The sequence below is a fragment of the Crotalus tigris genome, unplaced genomic scaffold, assembly GCF_016545835.1.
Source record: "Crotalus tigris isolate CLP2741 ecotype Arizona unplaced genomic scaffold, ASM1654583v1 scf7180000024358.1859470, whole genome shotgun sequence".
Classification (NCBI taxonomy): domain Eukaryota; kingdom Metazoa; phylum Chordata; class Lepidosauria; order Squamata; family Viperidae; genus Crotalus; species Crotalus tigris.
Genome location: NW_024100527.1, coordinates 1,183,063 through 1,207,189, shown reverse-complemented (window position 1 = coordinate 1,207,189; position 24,127 = coordinate 1,183,063). Strand labels below are relative to the sequence as shown.

Genomic DNA, 24,127 nt, shown 5'->3' with positions numbered 1-24,127 from the left:
GTCTGCTGTTACCACTGCAGCCACGCCCACCCAATGGGCCACACCTACCCAATGAGCCACACCCAGCCAATGGCCACACCCACCCGGCACCCGACGATGCATAAGTGGGTTTTGGGTTGCAGTTTGGGCACTCAGTCTCTAAAAGGTTCGCCATCACTGACTTATAGCAAAGTTATTGCTATAAGTTTCTAGTGCAAAGACGTCAGCCTCCAAAATTAAAATTTTAAAAGAGGCCAAACTACAACACTACAAACATCTAACCACTTAAAAGTAATTTATTTTATTTATATTTATTGAATATATGTCCTGTATAACTTCTAGGAGCTCAAATGTCAGCCATTTGCTTCATATTATCCCTACGAAAGCAACCTTATGAGGTACAATGGACTGACAGATAGTCATTTCCATAGTTGAGAGTGGTTTTGAACATTGATCTCCTCCATTGAACCTTAACCACTCTAAAACACCAGCTATCTTTGAAAACATAGTAGGGTCTAGATTTTTGATTCCGTGACTGTAATTTTCTGTAATTTTAAAACAAGCCCTCCATTTACAATTCACTGAACAATGCACCACAGTGTAATTAAGACCTTGTGCAATGGAATAGTTAAGCATCTATATTTATAAAGAAGAATCATCACTGGTTGAATCAAGTTAGCGCTCTGGTCCAGAACATTTGAGCAGAGGTAAGAAAAACAGTGAGAAAGGTAAACTTAAAGGAGGTCATGAATTGCATGATCATGGTTCAAATGTATCTCTCCTTTTCTTCTCTGTCCCACAAGGTCAATTTGCATATCTGTTTGCTGCTTGCAATATTCATCTGCACAACTTACCTCTGTGATGAGAGAAATGGGTTCCTTGGTCTCTGTTGCCCCATCTCTATTTTTTTTTTTAACCAAGGTAGTTAAATTTCAAAGTGCATCATCAACTAAGGAAAAAAACAACTAGTATCTTAGTAGGTTTATCAGAACTTCACAGAAATGAATGTATCTGGAGCCTTGTAATATAGACATTCCTCCAGGGAATCCAATCATCTGGGTAGGGGTAAGAGCTTAAATAAATTGTAAAAGAAAAAAAAATTCAGCAACATTGGAGAATCTCAGGCCAAAAAGTGGGAAACGAATGGCTATATTCAATTTTCATTAAATAATTAGTAGCATAACAAAGAGGTTGTGGTGGGATGGGGTGGAGGAAAGCCAAGAGGTTGTTTGTGACCACATGATCAAGATCCTGCTCATTGGTACATCTTATAGTATTAGTGCAAGTGCAAAAATGGGATACCTTGATCATGTAGTCTCAACTGCTGTCTTGGCTTTTTGAATCCTCATCTGACAATTCAGTTTAGGAAATACTTTATTTCAGCGATAGGATAAAGCAAAAGATATGAGTCATTGGGATTAACTAATTGATTTGCAGTGAGGTCACTGGTTTGAAGCAACTTACTCTAGTCTTTCAAAAATTAAATTCTTCTTCCATTATCTCATATTGAAAAGCTCTTACCAAGCCTGGATTTCGGTCATAAATTCATTACACTTATTATATTAAACGGTAATTTAATTCTGAAATTAGGTCAAAGCTACTTGCTCAAATATTTTCTCTTCAGAAGCATGACAGGAATCCTCCAGGTTTCTTTTACTATTAATAGGATGCCAGTCAGACAGGGACTTCATAGTTCTCACTGAAATTCTAACTGATCATTTATAACAACTTTTTAATTCTTAACATTAAAAAATGGATGATTTTTTTCCAACATTTCTGCTTACGGTTTTATTTTGACTTTTAGTCTGTGGCCCAAGTTATGCGTGATGAAGATTGTCCTTCTATGATTATTCCAAGCCGGCCTTGTAAGTATCTGTGTATTTATGTTGTGTAACAGTTAACATTGGCAGGGCCAAATACTACAATCTTTCATCTTTTGAGTTTTGAGACATAGGACATAGTTTAAGGGACAAATTAGAAAAATATTAAAATTACGTCTTGGGTAAAGCACTGTTTGTTTTAATCTTGCTTTGTTGATATGTATTATCCAACTCTAAGCTAAAAACCATGGTTCACACATGATCCATACATTGTGCTAAGTAAAATTCCAATAAACCAAGTGTGACTTGAAGGAAGGAAACCTAACTAAACTCAAATAATAAATATATATTTGTAGCACTTCAAAACCTTCCCTAGTAGAGTGAATGCAGCATATCTTAAATCCTAGTGTTTCACATTTTAAATCTTCCCTTGCTTCAGCTACTATATAATAAGACAACTCACATACTCCAAATATCAGATAATTGTATCCTTCAATAAGCTAGAGCCATGTGATACTGTGTGCAATCTTTATTTCCATATTATTTTCTCCATATCTTGCTTTATCTTAGCACACAGTATGCTATATACACGTATCTACATACCTAAATACCTTTTATGCTAGTCTCTTTGGGACTATAAAATGATGCTAAATTCATTTACTTCTTCCTGAACTGTTTTTTTTTTCTTTTCTTTTCACTCTAATTTAATTAGGATCCTTTTCTTTTTTTTCAATGTCTCTTTTGGCTTCACAAAACAGTTTACAGCACGAGTGTCAAACTTGCAATGTCACGTGACATGTCGCAACATCATATCACAACTTTTTCATGTTGCTAGAGCTGGGGTGGGTGTGGCCTCCGCATGATGTAACCAGCTCGCAGCCTGGCAGGTTAACATCCCTGGACAGCAATGTGGATTGTTGGCTTTCTTTTAATGTGTTGTACAAAGGAAAATATGAGTGTTCATATACCATGGGTTGTGTATCATGATGTGCAAACCCAACCTGCAAGCCCTGTTCTTTAAAACATGCTGAAGAATAGGGAGATACATGAATCCAGTGTCTATTCATGCTGTAGCTTGTCTATTGGCTGCAAAGAAGCCCAAAACTACAATAATTGCTGTGAAGGAAAAAAAGTAGTAATATTTTGCCACGATTTTATAATTCGTTAATAGTTATAAAAAGGTAGACGTTTACCAGGATAACCTAAAATGCAGTATATTCCAGTGGTGGTGAACCTATGGCATGGGTGCCAGAGGTGATACTCAAGAGTCCTCTCTGTGGGCACACATGCTGTTGCCCCAGCCTCGCCTCCACCCATGACCCCCTCCTCTCCAGCAGCCCCCCTGAAGGAGAGTTGCCCCTGAGCATGGCCCACGCAGAGCAGTGCAGCCAAGGACATGGCAGCCAGGCAGCGTAGACAAGATTTTGTCCTCACACCCCATTGTGCACAGTTGATGCTGCAGGGCGTGGGCAGAGGGCGTGACTGCCATAGCACTGCTGGGCTGCTGGGCGATCTGTGGTGGGCCCTGGAGGCAGTGAGTGGCCCTGCAGGCAGGCAGGGCAGAGGATGGGGGCAGAGCAATGGCGGGGCCAGTTTTTGGGCACTTGGTCTCTAAAAGGTTCACCATCACTGGTATATTCTAATTTGTATAAAATAGAAACAAAAATTGCAGGAAAGCAGTAATGCAAAATTGATGCAGCTATGATCTCCCCACTTTTCTACACTGACAGTAAGAGAAATAATATAGATTTGTAAATGACGTTGTGTAATTATCTGTGTAAAATTATACAGTTTAGCTAATAATATTAGCAAGAATGGGAAAAAAGTAAAGGTTTATTTACTAGTAGCAAGCCATTCCAATTAACAAATGGAATATTGCTGGAAATAGGCAGTTGTTTAAAATGGGGCTTTTCTGTCACATATGAGATTTCTGAAAGTAATGATTGATGGATGAGGATGATGGGTGATTTTTTTTTTCAGTGATTGAAAAACAATGTCACAGTTCTAAAACTGTAAGGAAATACATTTAATCCTGAAACTAGAAAGAAAGGAAATTAGAGAAAAGACATTGGTATGCTTAGGATGGTGCTGACTTTTCAAGCATACCCTATCTACTTTTCATGGCAAAAGACATGGGAAAATCCCATTGGGGATCAAATCCACTTAGAGTTAGGGTTAGGTCTCTATGAATTTGTAGAGCAAAATGGACATCTCTAATGGATTTGGAGTGCATGGGTATGCTTAGGAGGGTACTGACTTTGAAACTTCCCTATGTTTCCTGGTAAAATATATGGGGAAATCCCACTGGGTGGCAAACCCACTTAGGGTTAGAGTTGTGTCACCATAAATTTAGAGAGCACAATGTACATCACCAATGGATTCATAGCGCATCATTATGCTTAGAAGGTTGCCGACTTTTTGATCCCGGCCTATCTACATTATCTGGTAAAATAAATGGGAAACTCCCGGGGGGGGGGGAGAACCCACTTAGGCTTAGGATTAAGTACCCATGAATTTGGAGAGCAAAATGGACATCATCAACACATTTGTAATGCATCAGTATGATAAGCGTGTCCTGATTTTTCTACTTTTCCTGGTAAAATACACGAGAAAATAGCATTGGAGAGCAAACCTTCTTAGGGTTAGGGTTAGGTCGCCATGAACGCAGAGAGCAAAATCGACATTATGAACAGATTCATAGTGCATCAATATGCTTAGGAAGATGCTGACTTTTTGAACCCACCTTATTAAGTTTCCTTGTAAAATACATGGGAAAATCTTTGAGCAACAGGTTCATAGTGCATCGGTATGCTTAGGAGGGTGCTGACCAAAATCAACATGGACAACAGGTTCGGAGTGCATCAGTAAGACTTAAGAGGGTGCTGCCCTGTCTACATTTATTTCTAAAGTAAATGGGAAAATCCCTTTGGGGGCAAACCCACTTAAGAGATATGATTAGGTCTCCATGAACTCAGAGAGTTAAATTGACATCGCCAATAGATTCATCATGCATCAGTATGCTTAGGGTAATGCTGACTCTTTGAGCCTGCCTTGTCTACATTTCCTGATAAAATACAAGGACAATTCGGAAATAAACCTCCTTTTGTTTATCAATGACAGACACTTGCAAATACAGAATTTTTATTATACACATTAGAAAACTACAGCACTACATTACTCTTCAATATAATCGCCATTCAAATTGAGGCACTTGTCATAATGTCTTACAAGGTTTGAAATTCCTTAGTAATAGTCACTCGGCACCAAATCTGGGCAATGGTGTGTGTGTGTGTGTGTGTGTGTGTGTGTGTGTGTGTGTGTGTGTGTGATCAAAAACATCTCAACAGAACTGCTTCAAAAGTTCTTGGGTGCATTTATCAGTGTGCAGGTGAGCATTATTGTGAACCAACACCACACTGGAAGTGGTGCCATAGAAAATCCCACCAAATGCGAAGATGTCAAAGAAGTACTTCTAGTGAAGTTCATGGAGTGTGGTTCAATCAACATTTCAGAAGTCTACTGCGAAATCTTATTAAAATTCAGACAAGCGCACATAACAAGTGTCAGGGCATGCTGACCTCCAGTATGGTGTTGGTTCATGATAATGCTCGCCAGCACACTGCTAGATGCACCCAAGAACTTTTGAAGCAGCCCTGTTGGGATGTTTTTGATCACTGAATTGTGAAAATCCAATTGAGGGGCAAATCCATTTAGGGTTAGGTATTCATGAATTCACAGTGCAAAATGGACATCACCAATGGATTCATAGTGTATTGGTATGCTTTGGAGGTTCCTGACTTTGAGTCTGCCCTATTTACGTTTCCTGGTAAAAAAAAACATGGGAAATTCCCATGGGGGGGACAAACCCACTTAGGGTTAGTGTTAGCTGTCCAGGAGTTTGTAGAGTAAAATGGAGATCATGAAATTATTTGTAAAAAATGAAAAAGATATATGGGGCTGATACTGTAGCAATAAATCTTACTCAACAATTACATTGTACGGAATAAGGTTGCCAGAATTTGTGCCAAAAGTGTTGTGTTATGTGACCAGTGGTACATTTGCTTGTGTCATTTGTTTTTTTCTTTTTTAAAAAAGTTTTCAAATCAATCATGAATATGATTACTTCATTTTTGCATTTAAAATGCAATTATATTGGATTTTGCATTATGCTTAAAAATGTAAATACTGTCGAGAAAACTTGAGAATTAGCAGGATCAGGAAATGAAGATGTAATTCTTGTCTTCCCTCTTAGAATTTTACATGAAGTCCTTCTCTGTTCCTGTTAGTTGCTTTAGAAGAAATCTTTTTTGACAAGTGGTGGTAGATTATCACTTATTGAGATACCAATATTAAAATCCCAGTGAAGCTAATTGCATTTCATTAGTAAATTAAGTGAAACAGATATTGTGTATAAATTACACAATATATAGCACATACTGCTTTAAACATATACAGTTTCTTCTTGTTATTATATATAATGGTGTTAAATCTAATATGATAAAATGCAATTTGATCTGCATTGTTTCATCTTAGTATCAAATATGAATCTTAATAAAAAGACACATGACACTGCACATAACTTTATGTTTTAACAGTTCTTAAGAGGTGCTTTCCTGATTTTTCTACTAAAAACGGGGTTCTGACTGTGGCCAATCAGACTACTTTCAAAGATGGAAGAGGAAAAACACGGAATGTAACGGATCTCAGGGAAGCAGCAAAGTATGGATTGTTTGTGTTCTTGTGTTTACCTATACAACTTTCTGGACTAGTCATATGAATGCGTTGCCATGGATTATTTTTTTTACAGTAGTAATCTCATGGACAAAGCTCTATGTAGGAGAAGAATTTCATGATTTTGATTTCATTTGTTCCAGGAACAACTTTAGATGCAAATTATTTTCTTATTCATGTCTGGAAGTGGAATCATGGCCACTGAATTTCTTTTTTGATCTGAAACATTCACTACTTATCCAAGTATCTTGAACCGATATCAGTGCAATAATGACATCACAGCTTGTAATTATTATGATTGTTTTATTTTTGTCCTTTCTGTTCAAACAGGATATTAAAGGCCGCTTAATAAAAGCAACAATTAATTCATTTCACCTACATCCTGCTTTTCCTGCAGGAGTTTTCTTTTTCCTCGATTTTTCCTCATCATGAGCACCATTGTAGCACCGGTTGAGCTGAGAAAAGGTGATTGGGCCAAAGCTACTCACTAAATATCCATGGCTAAGAGTAGTCCTGTACCTGCATTTCTTTGGTCCTTATTGACATCTTAATCATTATAAAGGCTCTTAAGCATACGAAAGACAACCTTAAAAATAAGCTGCAAACTTGCTGTCTTGCACAACCTTCAAAATGGTTAATTCAAACAAACATACACCATGGTTGATTTTCATATGACACAGTCATCTATAGTTAACCAGTACTAACACATTATAGATGTTTCCCTAGAGCTGTGCGTATAACTGGTATACCAGTGTTGCTTACATATCCTATGGTTTTATTGTAGCTTTAATAATTGTTTTGAAATGTTAATAGTTTAATAGCATAATCTGCATGTAATATACAGTAAACAGAAGTAGGTCTATTTAATATGTACAGAATTAGAACCTATATTCTTACCTTTTCCATAAGATTTATATTTTCCTGAAGCTTATTATTGCTTTGGGCACAAACCTCAATATAATATAGTTTTATTACTAGTTATAACCCTGAATATTCCATTTGGTCAATTAACCAAACACTATGAACAGAGTTGTGACTTATCTTTTTTTAATGGTATGTTGTACTGTTATTATGGATTGGTTGATTTATATAAGAGGGACATAGTCTAAAACTTGTTTTTCTTTTTCCTTTTTAAAGTGGCATCAATAATGTTCTTGATGCAAGATCAGTTGGGATGAAGATTTTTGAAGACTATGCAAGCTCTTGGTACTGGATCTTAATGTAAGTTCTTATTCATCAAAAGTCACGCCTTCAGCATATAAAACAGTCATAGTGGAAGATGCACGCAAAGTGGGAATTAGCTTCTCTTCTTTGCCTTTTCATTCTTTTGTGCTTTCTTTATTCAGTTTTTTTCTATGAATTCATTGTTCTATATTTCTACTTGCTATTTGCTTCAGATCTCAATGAAATTAGGGGAAACAATTGAAGCACCATACTTTAAGCCAGGATACACTACCATAGGAGACTGCTTGCTCGTTTTTTTTAACTGTTGTATTTTATTTATTTTTATTCCCAGAGGGCTGTTTATTGCAATGGTAGTCAGCTTGCTCTTTCTTGTGCTTCTGAGATTCATAGCAGGAGTTCTCTTCTGGATTTTCATCTTTGGTGTAATTGGGATTATAGGATATGGTAAGTGCCAAATGTTACATACAGCTACCTAGCATTTTACTACTAATACTGAGATAAGCAGAACTAATAATCTCTTAATTCTATACCATCTCACACTTTCCCCGTTAACTGACTTCCTATGGGGCCATTCTATTTGTGCTCTAGATCCCCTCTTCCTATTACAAACGAACTAATTGAATGTTAAATAGCCACTGTATAAAAAGCAAACCCCATTCCCTTCTAACACTGACGATGTTACCTAGTGAAATAATGAAACGTCTGTAAGAAAACAATCAAGCTCAGAGACCACCGAGAATTCCACACAATCTGTTTTTCCTTCAGCACTGCAATAACTAATACTAGTATTTTACTAGTACTTGGGCAAAGGAAAATCACCCTAGTCTTCTACCCACCATGCAGATGCTTACTTGTTATGTACAGTATGTGTGTTTTCATATATCTGAATATAATATCACTATTAGTTTTTGTTAGGAATTTGCCATTGGAATAAGCAAATCTTTACTTTTTGCTCATTTGGTTAGTTTATGTTGGCAAGTTTATGATTGCTCCTTGTTCTATGATTGCCCTACTAAACACTGAAATATGACATGATAGATTTAAAGAACACTTAGTTTACAAAATTTGAGGTGTCTTACAATCGTCATCATCAAAAAGAGATAAGCATCCAACCTCAACTAACTAACTAGGCAGGACATAAGGATGGTTTGAGTGGCAAGCTTTTTAAAAATGTATATATGCTTTTTCTAAGATAAATGGACAGACAGACTATCTGGCTCATCACCTGTGACAATTTAATAACCTATTTCACTGCAAATTTAGAAAGTGATTTTTTCTTCAGTTTCCTGATTCATAAACACCTGTACAGTTATCAAACATGACCCACATATCATATGAATGCTCTATTTTGACAGCTGTCAGTATAGAATATTCAATATTCTTCATATTTGATGTTGCTCTCTAGTAGAATTTGATTTTTTTCTGTCTGAAACATGAGATAAAATACTGCTCCACCTTCTCAAAAAAATTATCAGCAAGTTTCTTTTGGAATTTCAATTATTTGTGAAAAGACTGATGACTGAGAATCAGGAAGCTATTTTCTTCAAATAAGAATATCTATAAGACATTGTAAGGCTTGTTTTGCTTTATCTTTACTATTTACTGGCTAAATTTATAAAATAACTCATAGAACAGTTCATCTCTGTTTGCCACACAAAATGAAACCTAATAATTTTTTTAAAAATACAATAAATAATTTGAAATCCAGCACAGCAAAAGTATGAAAATGTTTGCCAGCATGGCAAGTGTGACATATCATTAAGTTAAAAAAATTAAATAAAGCTTTGGGAACGGGAACCAAAGCCAAACCACAGGAACTGAAACTAATACATTCAAAATTTCTAAAAGAGCAAAAGAATCCTAGTCTTTCATCTATCAAAAATAGAGGTCCCAGATTTTTTTTTTCTCCAACAAGAGCATACCAAATCAAGAGACTTCTGTAAAAATCTCTATTTTTCTCTCTTATCCCATTGATAAATTTCTTATTGCATAAGCATATAAAAGTGTTTTTGGATTATGCATACATATAATAGGAAGGCTTGTACTGGGTGTTAGGTCAAGCATATAGTTTGTAACTCTTATATTTGATCTTCTAGCATCTTTCTGCCAGAAAGTTTTCTTTGATTTTGAAGCAAACCACAGTATAGATTATCTAAAGCAGTGGTTCTCAACCTTTCTAATGCCGCGACCCCATAATACAGTTCCCCATGTTGTGGTGACCCCCAACCACTTATACATCACTGGGTGCCAGGGGCGTGGCCAAAGAAAAGGGGGAAAAAATGGCAGACAATCTTGTTTGGCGATCCCCGTGAAATGGTCATTCGACCCCAAATGGGATCCCGACCCACAGGTTGAGAACCACTGATCTAAAGGATGTAAATTGTTCTATGATTCTATTATTTCTTTTTCAAAAGGTATCTGGCATTGCTACTGGGAATATCATCGCCTTCATGGAATACCTGGTTCTGATCTTACCGTCTATGATATTGGATTCCAGACAGATTTCAGAGTCTATCTGCAACTGAGGCAAACATGGTTAGCATTTAGTAAGTGAATTTTTGAAAAACCTGTATTTTGAGACACCTGCTTAGCATTAACATGAATAAACAGCTTCTTTGATGATTGATTGATATCAAACTCAACATACTGCATGGTAAGCTATGATATGTTTAAACATGGCTTGACAAACAAACTATAGTTGAATGAGTTTATCCAACACACTGAAATTTTAAAAAATCAAGAGTACTTTTATTTAACACAATATGCAAGCCTGTCCTCTGAAGACCAGATTTCCTAAATATTTTGTTTGTCTAAGCAAGACATTTCTTATTTTACTGCAGTTATATCCCACTACAATTTGAATTGATTCTCAGAGGCTTACATGATATAAAGAAATTTATCTATAGTACAAATTGAAAATTAAAATGCCATAGAATTATTTCTCTATCTCAGCTCCAATATTAATAAGAAATAAAAAAGATGAAAGATATACGAGTCTAATTAGAAGGCTTTCTGGAGCAACTCTGGCTTTGGGATTTTCTTGAATGTCATCAGAGAGTTGGTCTTATCTCCAGTAGGAGTTTGTTTGAGAGAACGAACACAACACTTGAAAAGCAGTGGCTTCCATCTTTAGCGTCTATTATTCCCCAAAGTTGAGAACTAGGAGTATGCTATTCCTAAATGCCTTAATAGTTCAAATGATTTTGTTTGGACCAAGTGGTCCAGCAATGTGCTGAGGTAGAACTTTACTTTAAATTACATCTAGAAGTCAATTGGAAGCTAATTCATAACCCCCAGCATAGCTGTAATGTGTCCCCAAGGTTGGGCATTGGTTAGCACATAGGCTGCTACATTCTGGACTAATAGTTACTTCTGATTAGTCTTTAAAAGTAGTTCCATGGAGAGTGCATTGTAGCTATCTGGGCATTAATCAGGGCAAGAATTAGTTGTTCCCAGGTTCTCTGGCACCAGGTAATACTGCAACTGAAGCATCAGCTGGAGCTGGGTAATAACTTCTCTAGCTACAACTTTACATGCTGTTTTAGCAGGAGCTGTGAGTTCAGACTGGCCTTCTAGTGATAATCTTGCTTCTTTTGGAGTAATACTTGCTCATCAAGAGATAACACTAGAATCAACAGAGAACCTTTGAACAAACATGACCTCTGCTTTCTTGGATTCAGCTTTAAATCATTCTGATCTCTCCAGACCCTGGGAGCCTCCAAACACTTAGGACGTTAGTGTCGTCTCTGGTTCAGGGCAAGGAAGTGTATAAAATCTGTTATTGTCAGCATACTAATAATATTGCACCCCAAAATGATCCCCAGGTGATCTCACAGCATCATCTAGAGCAGTGGTTCTCAACCTATGGGTCGGGACCCCATTTGGGGTCGAACAACCACTTCACGAGGGTCGTCAAACAACGCAGTCCGCCATTTTTTCCCCCTTTTCCTTAGCTGTGCTACTCCCTTCCTATTGGCTTTTGAAAGCCAATAGAATAGACTCTCTTGAATAGAGTCTAATTCTATTGGCTTTCAAAAGCCAATAGGAATTGTCCAGGCTGTCTCTGCCCTGCTGAGCCGCCAAAAGTCCCATTCTGCAAACAGTGCTGCACCAGTTGAGTAGTCCTCGACTTATGACCGGTTGAGTAGTCCTCGACTTACGACCGGGTGGGGGTCGCGGCATTAAAAAGGTTGAGAACCACTGATCAAGAGTGTGTTCATGACATCTGAAAATTATGGGATGTGCGGTCTGACATATCTACATGGCACTGAGTAGTAGATTTTGCTCTGGAATAGGCTTCCAGGCTATGCAAGATGCAGCAAAGCCAGTGGTGGGATTCAAATATGTGAACAACCAGTTCTTTGTGTGGATGTGGCTTCCGGAAGTCCATTCAGGGCCCGGGCAACAAAAAAATTAGCTACCGAACGGGTGCGAACTGGCTGAATCCCACCACTGAGCAAAGCTACTGACTTGTTCTTAAAATATATGAACTGGAGAATGTACGATGAAACAGAGTTCACATATTGCTGCATCTATGCAGGTAGGAGACATGGGAATAGGCTGGGAAGATCCTAGGTTAAGTGGGATAAATCACATTGAAACACAATACAGTATTTTACTGCTCCATGTAGATAAATAAGCTTCTTAAAAAGACATTACATGTATTCTATTTCATTGAGCCTGCAGGCAAAATCAAATTGTATAGTCTCTCTTGTTTTCTTCTGCTCTGGTAGTATTGTATTCCAACAGGATCAAGACTTAAAATGAAAACCAACTTGAAACTTAGAAATAATCCCTATTATGTTCAATAAAACTCAGTGTGAGTTTTCTTGCCTGTGATGAAGTGGATTGTTCCTGTTACTTTTACTCCTTTGCTTTCTGGGAACAAAACAGACATATGATTTTAGTGTTATTTCTCATTTGCAGAATTTCTGAATCTAGACAAAAGTCATACTGGAATTCAAGTAAATATCAGTACATTAAAAAAAAATAGCTGAAATTCAGGCTGCTTTTATTCATTAAAAAGTTGTTATCCAGGAATAATCATGATAAGCACTGGGATACAATAAATAAGAGAACAAAATCAGACACATATAAGTATTGATTATATTTAACATCTCCAGATACAATGAACGAAAATAGCAAAAGGCAGTCAATGAATAAGGACTGTGTAATTTGAAACAGATATTTCTTTAAATTAATAGTGTTAAATTTAAAATGATATTTAAAGTATGCATTGCGTCGAAAATGGTTTTCTTCATCAATCTCTTTGTACGATATGCCGTAATAGTCATTGACGAGTAGGCTTGCGGTATGCAAAACAAAACTCATAGATATCATTGTGATGAGAGAGTACAGTCTTGATGAAATACTTGCTTTAGTGTGTATAAAATAGCTTAGGCTTGATCTAGGTATGTTGAGATTTAATTCCACTGGAATCCTGAAAAAGATGCAGTTGTGAAAGGGACTACTGAAAGTAACCCTTCTAACTGGTAATGTGTTGTTTTGAGATTAAGTCAGCCTTATTTTTTGACAAGTTTACTTTTTGTTGTTTTCAGTGATACTACTTTGTATAGTGGAAGTTGTCATTATACTGATGTTAATATTTCTGAGAAATCGAATTCGGATTGCAATTGCTCTTTTGAAAGAAGGTAGCCGGTAAGTATTATTAACATTCTCATTTTTGCAGTATTCTGGACACATTAATGGAGAGTATATGATGTTTAGGTTTTTCTAGAAATTCAGGGCAATATACCACTTGAATTATTTTTGAGAAACATGCTAAAATGAGAATTTTGTGCAATTTCACTTTTTGGCTTTACTTGGCAAGCAAGCAACTGATTGCACTGCAATCCATTGCAATTTTTTTTTCCTTTTCCCAAGCCTCAGCTGATTAAACAGCTTTAATTGTGAAGCAAGAACATTTTTTTTTCTGCAGCCTAAAACAACTTTAAGCATTCAATATTTATAGATCACAATGTGAGCTAAATATATAATGGAATACTCTATTCCTTACCCTATTTACTTCCTAATTTTAGAGTTAAAGGATGGATTATAGAGATTGGTGGCAATTTTTTTTCTATCTGCCCAGCTGACAGCTGGTTTTTCTTATTCAGGCTGGTAAAATCAAGTTCAGATCCACTGAGAGCTGTTTTCCGCTTTGACACATTCTTATGGTGCTTTCCTTCTTCTGCTCCCCAGCACATGGTCTGGATTGTGCCGTATTCTCCACATGACTCCCCTGAACTAGCAATAGATTTTTAGCAATTAACACTGGTCCATCCATTTTCAATTCCCCAGAAAGCCATCTAAACATTAAGTTTTGAATTAGCCAGTGTTAATTTCCATTTCCAAAGTCAGACCATCTATAGCCTTTTCCCTTTCCTATGAGAAACATTTCTTCGAGAACAGAATGATCTCTACTTTTCCCATCAACAAAGCTGACAGAAACTAGCCCGGAACAACTGTTTGAGTGCCCGCATAAAAATATGACTGTATGCAGAGTTGGCAAAAAGCCATGATAACTTGGAAGCCTGTCAGAAAGATATCAGGCTATTTGCTCTAGTTCATAGATTCAGTCAGACTGTACAGTGAAGGAAAGAGACCTGACATTCTCTTTCAAAGTAGGTTATCTTAATTGTGAAGAGAGCTATTCTGCGAGAATGCCAAGTCTTGATTAATGAATATGATCCTGCTGCTTCAAAAACTCTGAATTACATTACCCACTTCATAGAATATTTATATATTTTTATTAAAATGTATATTTGGCATCTCTACGGAAGGATTGGTCAGCATCATTTGTTTGGTTATTTTGTCTGAAATGACACTGAAAATAAATGTAAGGGCAAAAGTATTTCATTTTCAAATTCTTTGTTTTTTTCCTCCCTAAAGAGCAGCCTTGTCTCTTGTATACACTGAGTTTCAGTCTGTTAATCCTCACAGAGCCAATAATCAGGGTTGCTGTTTTGGGGGAAGTTGAAAGTGAAATATGTAGTGAGGTACATGTAGTCATCAAACTCAACTACTTTTCAGGGGTCACCTGGAAGCATCATAGCAAAGTAAACAGTACAGTTAAAAGAATGTGTGCAGAAATGTTCATAAACTTGTAGTGAAAAAATAAGAGTTCATTATAGTGAGTGTATATTCCATTAAAGATCATTAAATATCACAGAAATACTGTCCAATATTTCTGCATTGGAAAGTGCATAAATATGATACCTTTTGATGCATTCATCAAAAGAAATGTTGCACTTCATTGTGAACCCAACAGAATGTAACCCCTAATCAAGATCTTGAAAAATATGCAGTTAATGACTGAAAGCTAAGTAATTTTTTTCAAGTTTAGCTTAATCATCTCTTCAGTGAGATAGCAGTTTATACTAGCAATAAATCAGTTACGATCTATTCCTAGAATTTAACAAGCAGTTTATTATTATAAACAGTTATGATTTCAATAAGGCCTACCTATTATTAAATTCTGAAATACACTGATTTGTAGTAATTATTTCTTGAATAGCATAAGCTTCAGTGACTGAAAAAAAACAGTCAAGATGTTTCTAGCACAATACATTAATTGTCCATGTAGAACTAATGTTTAATGCAAGGATTAATTTAAGTTTTAGCTCTTATTTGAATTATGTGAAATAATTATAAACATGTGCAGAGTATATTGCCCGCATTAGGGAAGGCTTACAAAAATTGAAATGGTAATTATATAAAACGTATGTTCATGTAGAGAAGAAAGTCAGGTTTCATAACATTACCAAGTAATTACCAAACTGAGATAGGGTGAAAAGGACAAAAAGATTTAATGATAGACAGCATGTGGAAGCTTACCTTTGGTACCAGGTTTAATATATGAAGTTTTAATAAATATATGAAAGTATATTTATTTATTTATTTATGAGACTTATATACCGCTTTAAGTGCAAGCACTCTCTAAGCGGTGTACACCAGTAAGCAATGTATATATATATTTACATTACCCTCAACAATCTGGGTCCTCATTTTACCTACCTCGGAAGGATGGAAGGCTGAGTCAACCTTGAGCGGGTGAGATTTGAACCACTGACCTGCTGAACACAGTCAGCTAAAGTGGCCTGCAGTACTGCACTCTAACTGCTGCGCCACCTTGGCTCTTCATGTACTATGTTGTCTTTTTATTGATATTGTTTTAATCAATGGTTGAAGACAACCCAGAGTTAGATATGAGATGTGTGGCTACATAAATATTTCAAATACATAAATAAATGCATCCATCCATTCGTGTTTCCCCGAAAGTAAGACCCAGTCTTACTTTCTTTTGGGCTCTGAAGTGAGGACTAGGTTTTACTTTCAGGGAGGGCTTACTTTTTGCCAGTATCTGTACCAGTAGAACATGAGCGCATGGGGATGGGGTGGGGCCTGTGCATGGGATGGAGAAGCAACATGGCGAGAACGTGGTGGCAGACCAGGTACAGTACCGGTGCAGCCATGGTGGGTACTGGCGGAAAGGTTGCCAAGCCTGGTGAGGGGCAAGTCGGCTCAGATCCAAAGTGCTGCCCCACCGCCGGCCTGCCAGAGCCCTTCGCCAGCGGCCAGCAGTGGAACTGCACCACCCACACCTCCACATTTGGGCTGCTGAGCGCCAGCTTGCATGCCTACTCAGTGCTGCAGGTGCTAGGCTAAGGGCTGAACCTAGCACTCTTCGGGCCTCACGGGGCTCTTTGCCCTCCTGGCTGTGCTGCTCCTGCCTGGAGCAGGGTAAATAGGCCCATATCTTCTGTGTAAGAGAGCCCTCACTGTCGCCGGCCTGCCAGGGGGCTTTGCCAGTGGACTAGAATGCTCTGTTCACACACACTGATGTCACTTCTGAATGGACTATTTCAGTGTGTCTTATGTGCAGCTGCCCTTGAAGAATATCTGGAAGCTACAGCTCGTACAGTGGTATAGACCGTTACATGTGCTGCTTGACCAGTACACATTATACTTCTGCTCTGCAAGCTGCTTTGGTTGCCATTACGTTTCTAGGTTTAATTCAAGGTGCTGGTAATGACCTATAAATTGCTCCATTACATGGAGATGGCTTATGTGAGGGACTGGATAAACTCTCCCCGATTATATCTACCTGACCCATTATTCTCTTCTGCCTATTTTAAAATGTCATCAGACAGAGAATCTTTTTATGTCACGCCACATGACCTTTAAAACATCTCCCTCCAGAGTTGAGATTAGCCCTGAGTCTACTGGCTGTTCACAAGAACTTAAAAGCATGATTTTGTTACCAGACTTAGGGATCCAGAGGTGTGGCAGAGCCGGTGCAATGGCTATATTAATTTATTGGTTGTAGTTCTACATCAGGGGTCTTCAAACTTGGCTCTTTTATGACTTGTAGACTTCAACTCCCAGAATTCCTCAGCCAGCTGCTGATTGTGTGTATTGTTTTATGATGTTTTTAATGGTTGTTATCTCCCTCGAGGCATGCCATATAAATTGAAATAATAAACAAATATTGACAAAGAATAGAGAAAACAATAAAATGTTACATAGAAGAGATTGGCTAAAAAGGAGAAGAAAATAGTAGACTTTTATTTAAAATTGACTTTTTTTACTCCATGTGTGGACCAAAGAAAGTCTCCATTCTTGTTCACCTTTTTCCTACTTACAAGGAAACAGTCGATGCTAACCGCTCTATGCCACTCCTGGTTAGCTTCTGATCTTCTGCCATGACACTCATAGGTGGTGCTGAATGATTCACTGAGTTTCATTTTTCCCCTAAATATTTTGTCCTTGTGTTTGAATATTTCCTTCCCCTTTGCAAAATTCCCCTTCATTGATGTTAGAAATTCTGTTTATATAAAGCATCACATAGAACAAACAAAGGTACAGTCACCATGTGCTTTACTGCTCAACTATAATACCCTAAGAGGAAACTCTACTTAGAACAAAAGAGCATAAAGTATATTCCATAGATCCAAATTTGTAAATACTGCCATCTACTGGTTGAATACTACTGTAGTTGCACAGAGATACATTCCAACAGTGAATTCCAACAATTGGTAACAATAATTTAATATGTCTTGTTGTATTTGTAAATCCAACAAAGAAAATTCTGAACTTTATTAATCTGTGGGATACAGTAGGCATGAAATGGCTATCCAGCTTCCAAGTGTTCCTCAAGTACAATTTTCAGTATTCAAAACTGATTATATTGAAGAACCACAGTTCTTATTTCTGGGGTCCCATAGTATAAAGAAGCTAAGGGAAATAAGTATGTCAGTTTCAAGTGTACATCTGCTAAGAACTATGATGGATGAACTTTTATGGGCACTGGATAGAAGTTGCAACTGGGTTTAAAAATGATTTTTGAAACTGATACCAAAAATTATAGCATGGGGGGAGGAGAAACATACCTTCTTGTGAAAGATACTAAATAAAAATATGAATAAAACAAATATTAAAGGACAGTACAAAATACAAATGAAGAGTTGATGAACAGGTAGAACCTGGGAAAAAATGAAATAAAACCCCACTTTTATACAGCTTGTATAATAAAGGCATTGGAAATTAAAAAAAATAAGCATTAGTTGTCATGTGAACTTTTCACATGCATAGGCAAAAATAAGAATTTTAAAATGTAAAGAAATATTATGGGAATTTACATCCATTTTATGATGACATATGCTACACATATTTGCATAATAAAAATTACACCAGAAGTAGAAATCACAGTGGAAATCTGGTATGCTGAATATAAAAATCCATTGTTTCTCAGCATGACCTCTGATAAATTGAATAACTTTATCTATTTATTTATTTAGGGCAATTGGCTACATCATGTCTACATTATTCTATCCAATTATAACCTTTATTCTAATCGCCATCTGCATTTCATACTGGGCAGTGACAGCTGTGTATCCTTTCTATCAAGGAGTAAGTGATTACAGGTTATTTTCACATCTCCAGGTGAGCAGTTTATTGGCATGTATGTGCATGTATTCATCACACTATTTCCTTTAGGAACATTATGTGGAATCCAGAAAAGAGTAATAAACAGTAATTTTCTAGGAAGGATTGAGGAAGAAAAAGGAAAAATTGCTAAATGTTATACAACACGATGTACTACAGGTAGTCCTCAACTTATCGCCACAATTAGGATCAGAATTTGCCTTGCTAAGCAAGGCAGTTATTAAATGAGTCATGCCCAATTTTATGACCTTTTTGGCACAGCTGTTAAGCAGTTATTAGGTGAATCATGCTAGAAGCCAGTTGTAAAGGTTGCAAATGGTGATCACATGACCTTGGGATATTGCAACTGTCGTGATTGCCTGGATTTTGATCATGTGACCATGAGAATGCTGTAGTAAGTGCAAGGACAGGTCATACTTCAATTTTTGGTATTGGTGTAACTTTGAATGGTCACTAAAAGGAGGGTTGTAAGTTGAGGACTATCTGTATACCTTTCCATACTCTTCTTCCCTAGCAAACTAGCCTTGTGAATTTTTATATTACAGGTAGTCCTCAGTTTACAACCATAGCTGAGCCCCAACATTTCTGTTGCTAAGTGAGACATTTGTTAAGTGAGTTTTCCTCCATTTTATGACCTTTCTTGCCACAGTTGTTAAGTGAATCACTGCAGTTGATAGGTTAGTAAGTGACGGTTGTTAAGTGAATCTGGCTTCCCCATTGACTTTGCTTGTAAAAGGTCGCAAAAAGTGATCTTGGGACATCGCAACAGTTATGAGTCAGTTGCCAAGCATCTGAATGTTGATTACATGACCATGGGGATGCTGCAACGGTCGAAAGTGTGAAAAATGATCACAAATCTCTTCTTTCAGCACCATTGTAACTTTGAAAGGTCACTAAATGAACTGTTGTAAGTCAAGGACTATGGTACTCTACCTTTAGTCTGTAGGCTTGCCATCTCTTTCTTTTTGCAAATCTTTTTAATGCTATTCCATTACAACTTTCGTATTCTACTCTTTCTCTAGATCCATTATTTCTTCTTTCAGATATTGGTAATTCAATTGTCAGGTGCAAGGTACCAGATTAACTTCATGACTAAGCCACCACAGTTTCTTTTTTGTTGTTCACTTATATTACAAGAATCTCACCAGACTGGCTGCATTCCCTTGGGAACTAGCAGATAAGGTTTCACTAGTCTGGTTTATGATGTTTCCTCCATACTGACATGTCTTTTAACTTCTTCCTCTCCTTTAGTCGATGATTCCACCGCATCAGTCCTAATTAATTCTTCTCTGTGACCACACCAACATTCTTCTTCCATGCTTCTTTTCATATTTTCATTCTTGTATTCAATCCATTTTTGTATTCTTCACTCATTTATTTTTTTTTCTTTTGCTCCTACAAACATTTTTTAAGCCATTCCCACTGCATTCAACTTAGTCTAACATACTCTCAGTAACATATAACATAGTGGGTAGAAGCATGCTATTACACAGTTCTTTCAATAATCTTTCTTTGCGGAAAGATTACGCAATACCATTACTTTTCACCATCATTTACACATGTCAAAATCTTTCCATTGTAGTAAGCATTTTGTCAAGAATACACAAATTCATATACGCTCGTTTTTTTGGAGTTCATCTATAACTTGCAATCGTTCATCACAATCTCCCTGTCAGAATTAAGTGCTTTGGTGATTAATTCAATATTATTCACATCCGTATCATTTGTTGCATTTGCTGGAAATCATTTACATGCTCCGTCAAGAATATGCATACAAATTATAGATGTATTCACCTTCCTAACCAACACATTTTTAACAAGCTTTGCTTATAGACTAATCCCTAAATGCATTAAAGAATCAAGCAGAAATCATATAAGCTTGTTATTCCCCTGCTCAATATTAACAGTTTGTTAAACATTCCATTTATTCTATGGCATCCTTTAGCCATGGTGGTGAACCTGTGGCACGGGTGCCACAAGTGACACACAGAGCCCTCTCTGTGGGCACGCGCGCCATCACCCCAGAATTAGGCTTTCATCTGGCTTTTATAAAACCTTTTCACTTTAGGCCTCTGCCGCCGTGTGCAAAAAAAAAGGTTCAATCAATCAATCAATTTCAACTTCTGGCGAGAAAAAAAAGATCTCGCAAAGTTGGAATTGATTGAACTTTTTAGTCTCACCCAGTCTGCTGTTACCACTGAAGCCACGCCCACCCAATCGGCCATGCCTACCCAATCGGCCATGCCCACCCAGCACCCAATGATACATAAGTGGATTTGGGTTGCAGTTTGGGCACTTGGTCTCTAAAAGGTTCGCCATCACTGGACTAGAGTGTGCTCTTAATGTATTCAATCCATGCTTATGCAAAATTTTCATAATTTAAATCTATCCAATTTATCATAGTTCTTTGCTAAGCCATGAAAGAAACAAGCATCTTAACCACCTTCAGAAGAAGCTACATTTTGCATAAGAAGAAATCTCTATTTCAATTTCTTACACTTAACTGAGTCAAGTATCATGTGATAATTTTTTTGCCATCAGAATTGCAGTTTGAGAACACTTGATTTGTTCAAATAAATAAATGAAGAGACCCTTACAAAATTCACTATGCACACGAATATCTTGTGTTCTTCAGTGGTTTCTTAATTACTTATTTACATGCTCCCAGAACTTCTCACTGATTAATTGTTGGTGAAATCCTTACATAAAATGCAAGTTTTGCACTGTTGTGACCTTTTTACATTTGGGTAGAAGTGTCTTGGCTATTAGATGGCTTATTTTTTTAACTTGTTGAAATGTAATTTTATTTTATTTTTCTGAACTTTCTCAGTATATTTCACCACAGTATCTCTACTGTGTATGTATTCTTTGAGCTACACTATTTCCTTTTTCACCTGATGCCCAAAATTACCAGCAAAGATGCCCTTGTTATTAAGTAAAAGAGTGCATTAATTACTTGCAGAACAGGCAAATAGGTTTTTAGAAAATGCACACATGCTATAGTTATCATATCTTGTGCTAGTCATTAAAAAGCAAAGGAAATCAAATGTATTCTTTGTGACCCTTTCTCTTGATAGAACATTACATACTGTGACTATCTGATTCTATTTGTTCTTAACCCAATTAAATCAAGTTTCCTGGCTACCTCAGGAGAACCTGTGTACAAAGTTATGGCTAATCAAAGCTTATGCAAGTATGCAAATTTGACCTGTTATCCAGAGGTAAGCAAATGGGTAAAAGAAACCCATGTACGTTTTAGTTCTTCATTAGTTAATGTGACCTATGCTTTCATAATGCCCTATGCTTTAAATTCCCCACATTTCTTCTGACAAATTTATACAAATGAATTTGTTTAGTCTACTATAATCATAAGTGGGTATAGCATTTAGTGCAGAGAGGCTTGCATTGACCAAACATAAGATTGAATTATTGGTTGTTTGATTAACTTTGTTAACAGTTTTCTGAAACTGTTAAAAGCACTAGAAATTTACTGAAGCCTGTGAAGCATCTACACAGACACAGTACTGCTTAAAATGAGGCATTGAGAATGGTTTGTAAGAATTATTTGCCATATGAATTCATTACCAGTTGAGATTTTTTTTTAACATAGTAACATCTTGAATTTTGCTAAAGCAAAATTTCCATCTCATGCAGAAGTTCCGGAGTTTCTTTTATACAAATATCAGATCTAGTATTTTGATTGTGCTTATACAGGCTATCTCAAGCTGTTTTTATAATATGTTACACAATACACCGTTATTTCACTATCCCAAATTTTAAATAGATGAGTATCCTTAATACTTACAGTACAGTATGCAATCATTAGCTGAACACTGCCCTCTTTTGTTCTCTACCCATTCGCCTAACATTGGAAAGATTCACAGTTTTAGATTACATTGAAATCATTTCGTATCTCCAGTTGATGTTTTTTTCTTTTGTTCCTGAACAGACTTTCAACACAACCAATGTGACCAAACTATGCCCAGGGGCACAGTGCACATTTGCTTTCTATGGGGGAGAAAGTCTATACCACCGCTACATCTTAGTGTTTCAAATTATCAATGTGTTTGTCTTTCTCTGGCTGGTCAATTTTTCAATCGCATTGGGTCAATGTACCCTTGCCGGTGCCTTTGCTTCTTACTATTGGGCCTTCCGAAAACCTGCTGACATCCCACCCTGCCCACTCTTTTCTTCATTTGGACGAGCAATACGGTAAGTAAGAAATTACATAGGTGCTTGAATTCGGTTTATCTCTATCTTCTGTGTCGTGTGTTTCACACAAGTATATTTTAAACATAGCTGTAACTTCCCTTTGGCCCTAGCAGTGGCAGTAAATTAGAACTACAAATTCTATTTTATATATATATACATATATATACCTTGAGTGTTTTTTTGATGCACCCTGTCGGCTCAAATATGGGAGGAAGAAATCTTTTGCCTTTATTAGCTCAATCTAGAGCCATCCACAGGCAGCAGTCACTACTGCGACATCATTTGTGTTTCCTAAATTTTTTGGATTGCTAACAAAGAATAAAGGGAGAACTGGAATAGCTATTTCGAGCTTCTTAACTCTCTTCAGCCAGACATATCCTTCTGAGATTCGAACCTGGGCTGTGTGCATGTTAGGCAGTTGTATTAACTTCTAGGCCACAGGCTCTTTCTCACTTTGTCAGCTGTATCAGGGAGGGAAGAGACTGGGAGAGGAGATTTACCTTGAGTGTTTTTTTGATGCACCCTGTTGGCCCAAATATGGGAGGAAGAAATCTTCTCCCCCGTGAATACATGTTATATCCCATTATGCTACATAGTAGAATACATGGTGAATACATGTTATATCCCATTATGCTACATAGTAGAATTTTTATCAGCCATATTAACTCTTTTTGTAACTGTACAATGTGTAGTAACACATTCAGGAAGAAGAATAACATTTGATTTCCCCCCCCCCTTTAGGTATCATACAGGTTCTTTAGCGTTTGGCTCCTTAATTCTTGCAGTGGTTCAACTAATTAGAGTAATCCTGGAATATCTTGATCACAAACTTAAGGGTGAGTTTCATGGAATAAGATTTTGCTTTTTCAGATTGTGAACACTAGTATGCCTAAACCATGATTGGCTTATATATCTTTCTCCAGTGTTTCCATGCAAGGGACTTTGGGAAACTGTGCTTTACAACAAGCCATGATTGGGAAAATTCTGCTTCCCAAGTTTGTTTAAGCAATGAGACAAAATATTTAAAGCTTTATTGAACCCTTGGTATTTTTCATCTCCAGTTCTCATGCACAGTATAAAATCTTCTACATGGCATCATCCTGGCATTTTGTAATTGTTAAGAAATGTTTTCTCTCTTTCATGCAGGCTCACAAAATGCATTTGCTAAGTTCTTGCTTTGCTGCCTCAAATGCTGTTTTTGGTGCTTGGAAAAATTCCTTAAATTTATAAACAGGAATGCTTACATCATGGTA

The 24,127-nt window shown here is 36.9% G+C and overlaps 1 protein-coding gene across 2 annotated transcripts in view; it reads left to right on the top strand.

Moving 5' to 3' along the window:
• SLC44A5 (solute carrier family 44 member 5) overlaps positions 1-24,127 on the top strand; it is a 162,025-nt gene that overhangs the window by 122,436 nt on the left and 15,462 nt on the right. For both annotated transcript variants that reach the window (XM_039327194.1, XM_039327195.1), the window contains exons 7-17: positions 1,784-1,844; positions 6,395-6,518; positions 7,668-7,751; positions 8,047-8,159; positions 10,130-10,261; positions 13,274-13,373; positions 18,515-18,607; positions 21,796-21,883; positions 22,612-22,874; positions 23,616-23,710; positions 24,021-24,124. In XM_039327194.1, the coding sequence (XP_039183128.1) occupies positions 1,784-1,844; positions 6,395-6,518; positions 7,668-7,751; positions 8,047-8,159; positions 10,130-10,261; positions 13,274-13,373; positions 18,515-18,607; positions 21,796-21,883; positions 22,612-22,874; positions 23,616-23,710; positions 24,021-24,124 (1,257 nt within the window). The remainder of the gene's footprint in view (positions 1-1,783; positions 1,845-6,394; positions 6,519-7,667; positions 7,752-8,046; positions 8,160-10,129; positions 10,262-13,273; positions 13,374-18,514; positions 18,608-21,795; positions 21,884-22,611; positions 22,875-23,615; positions 23,711-24,020; positions 24,125-24,127) is intronic.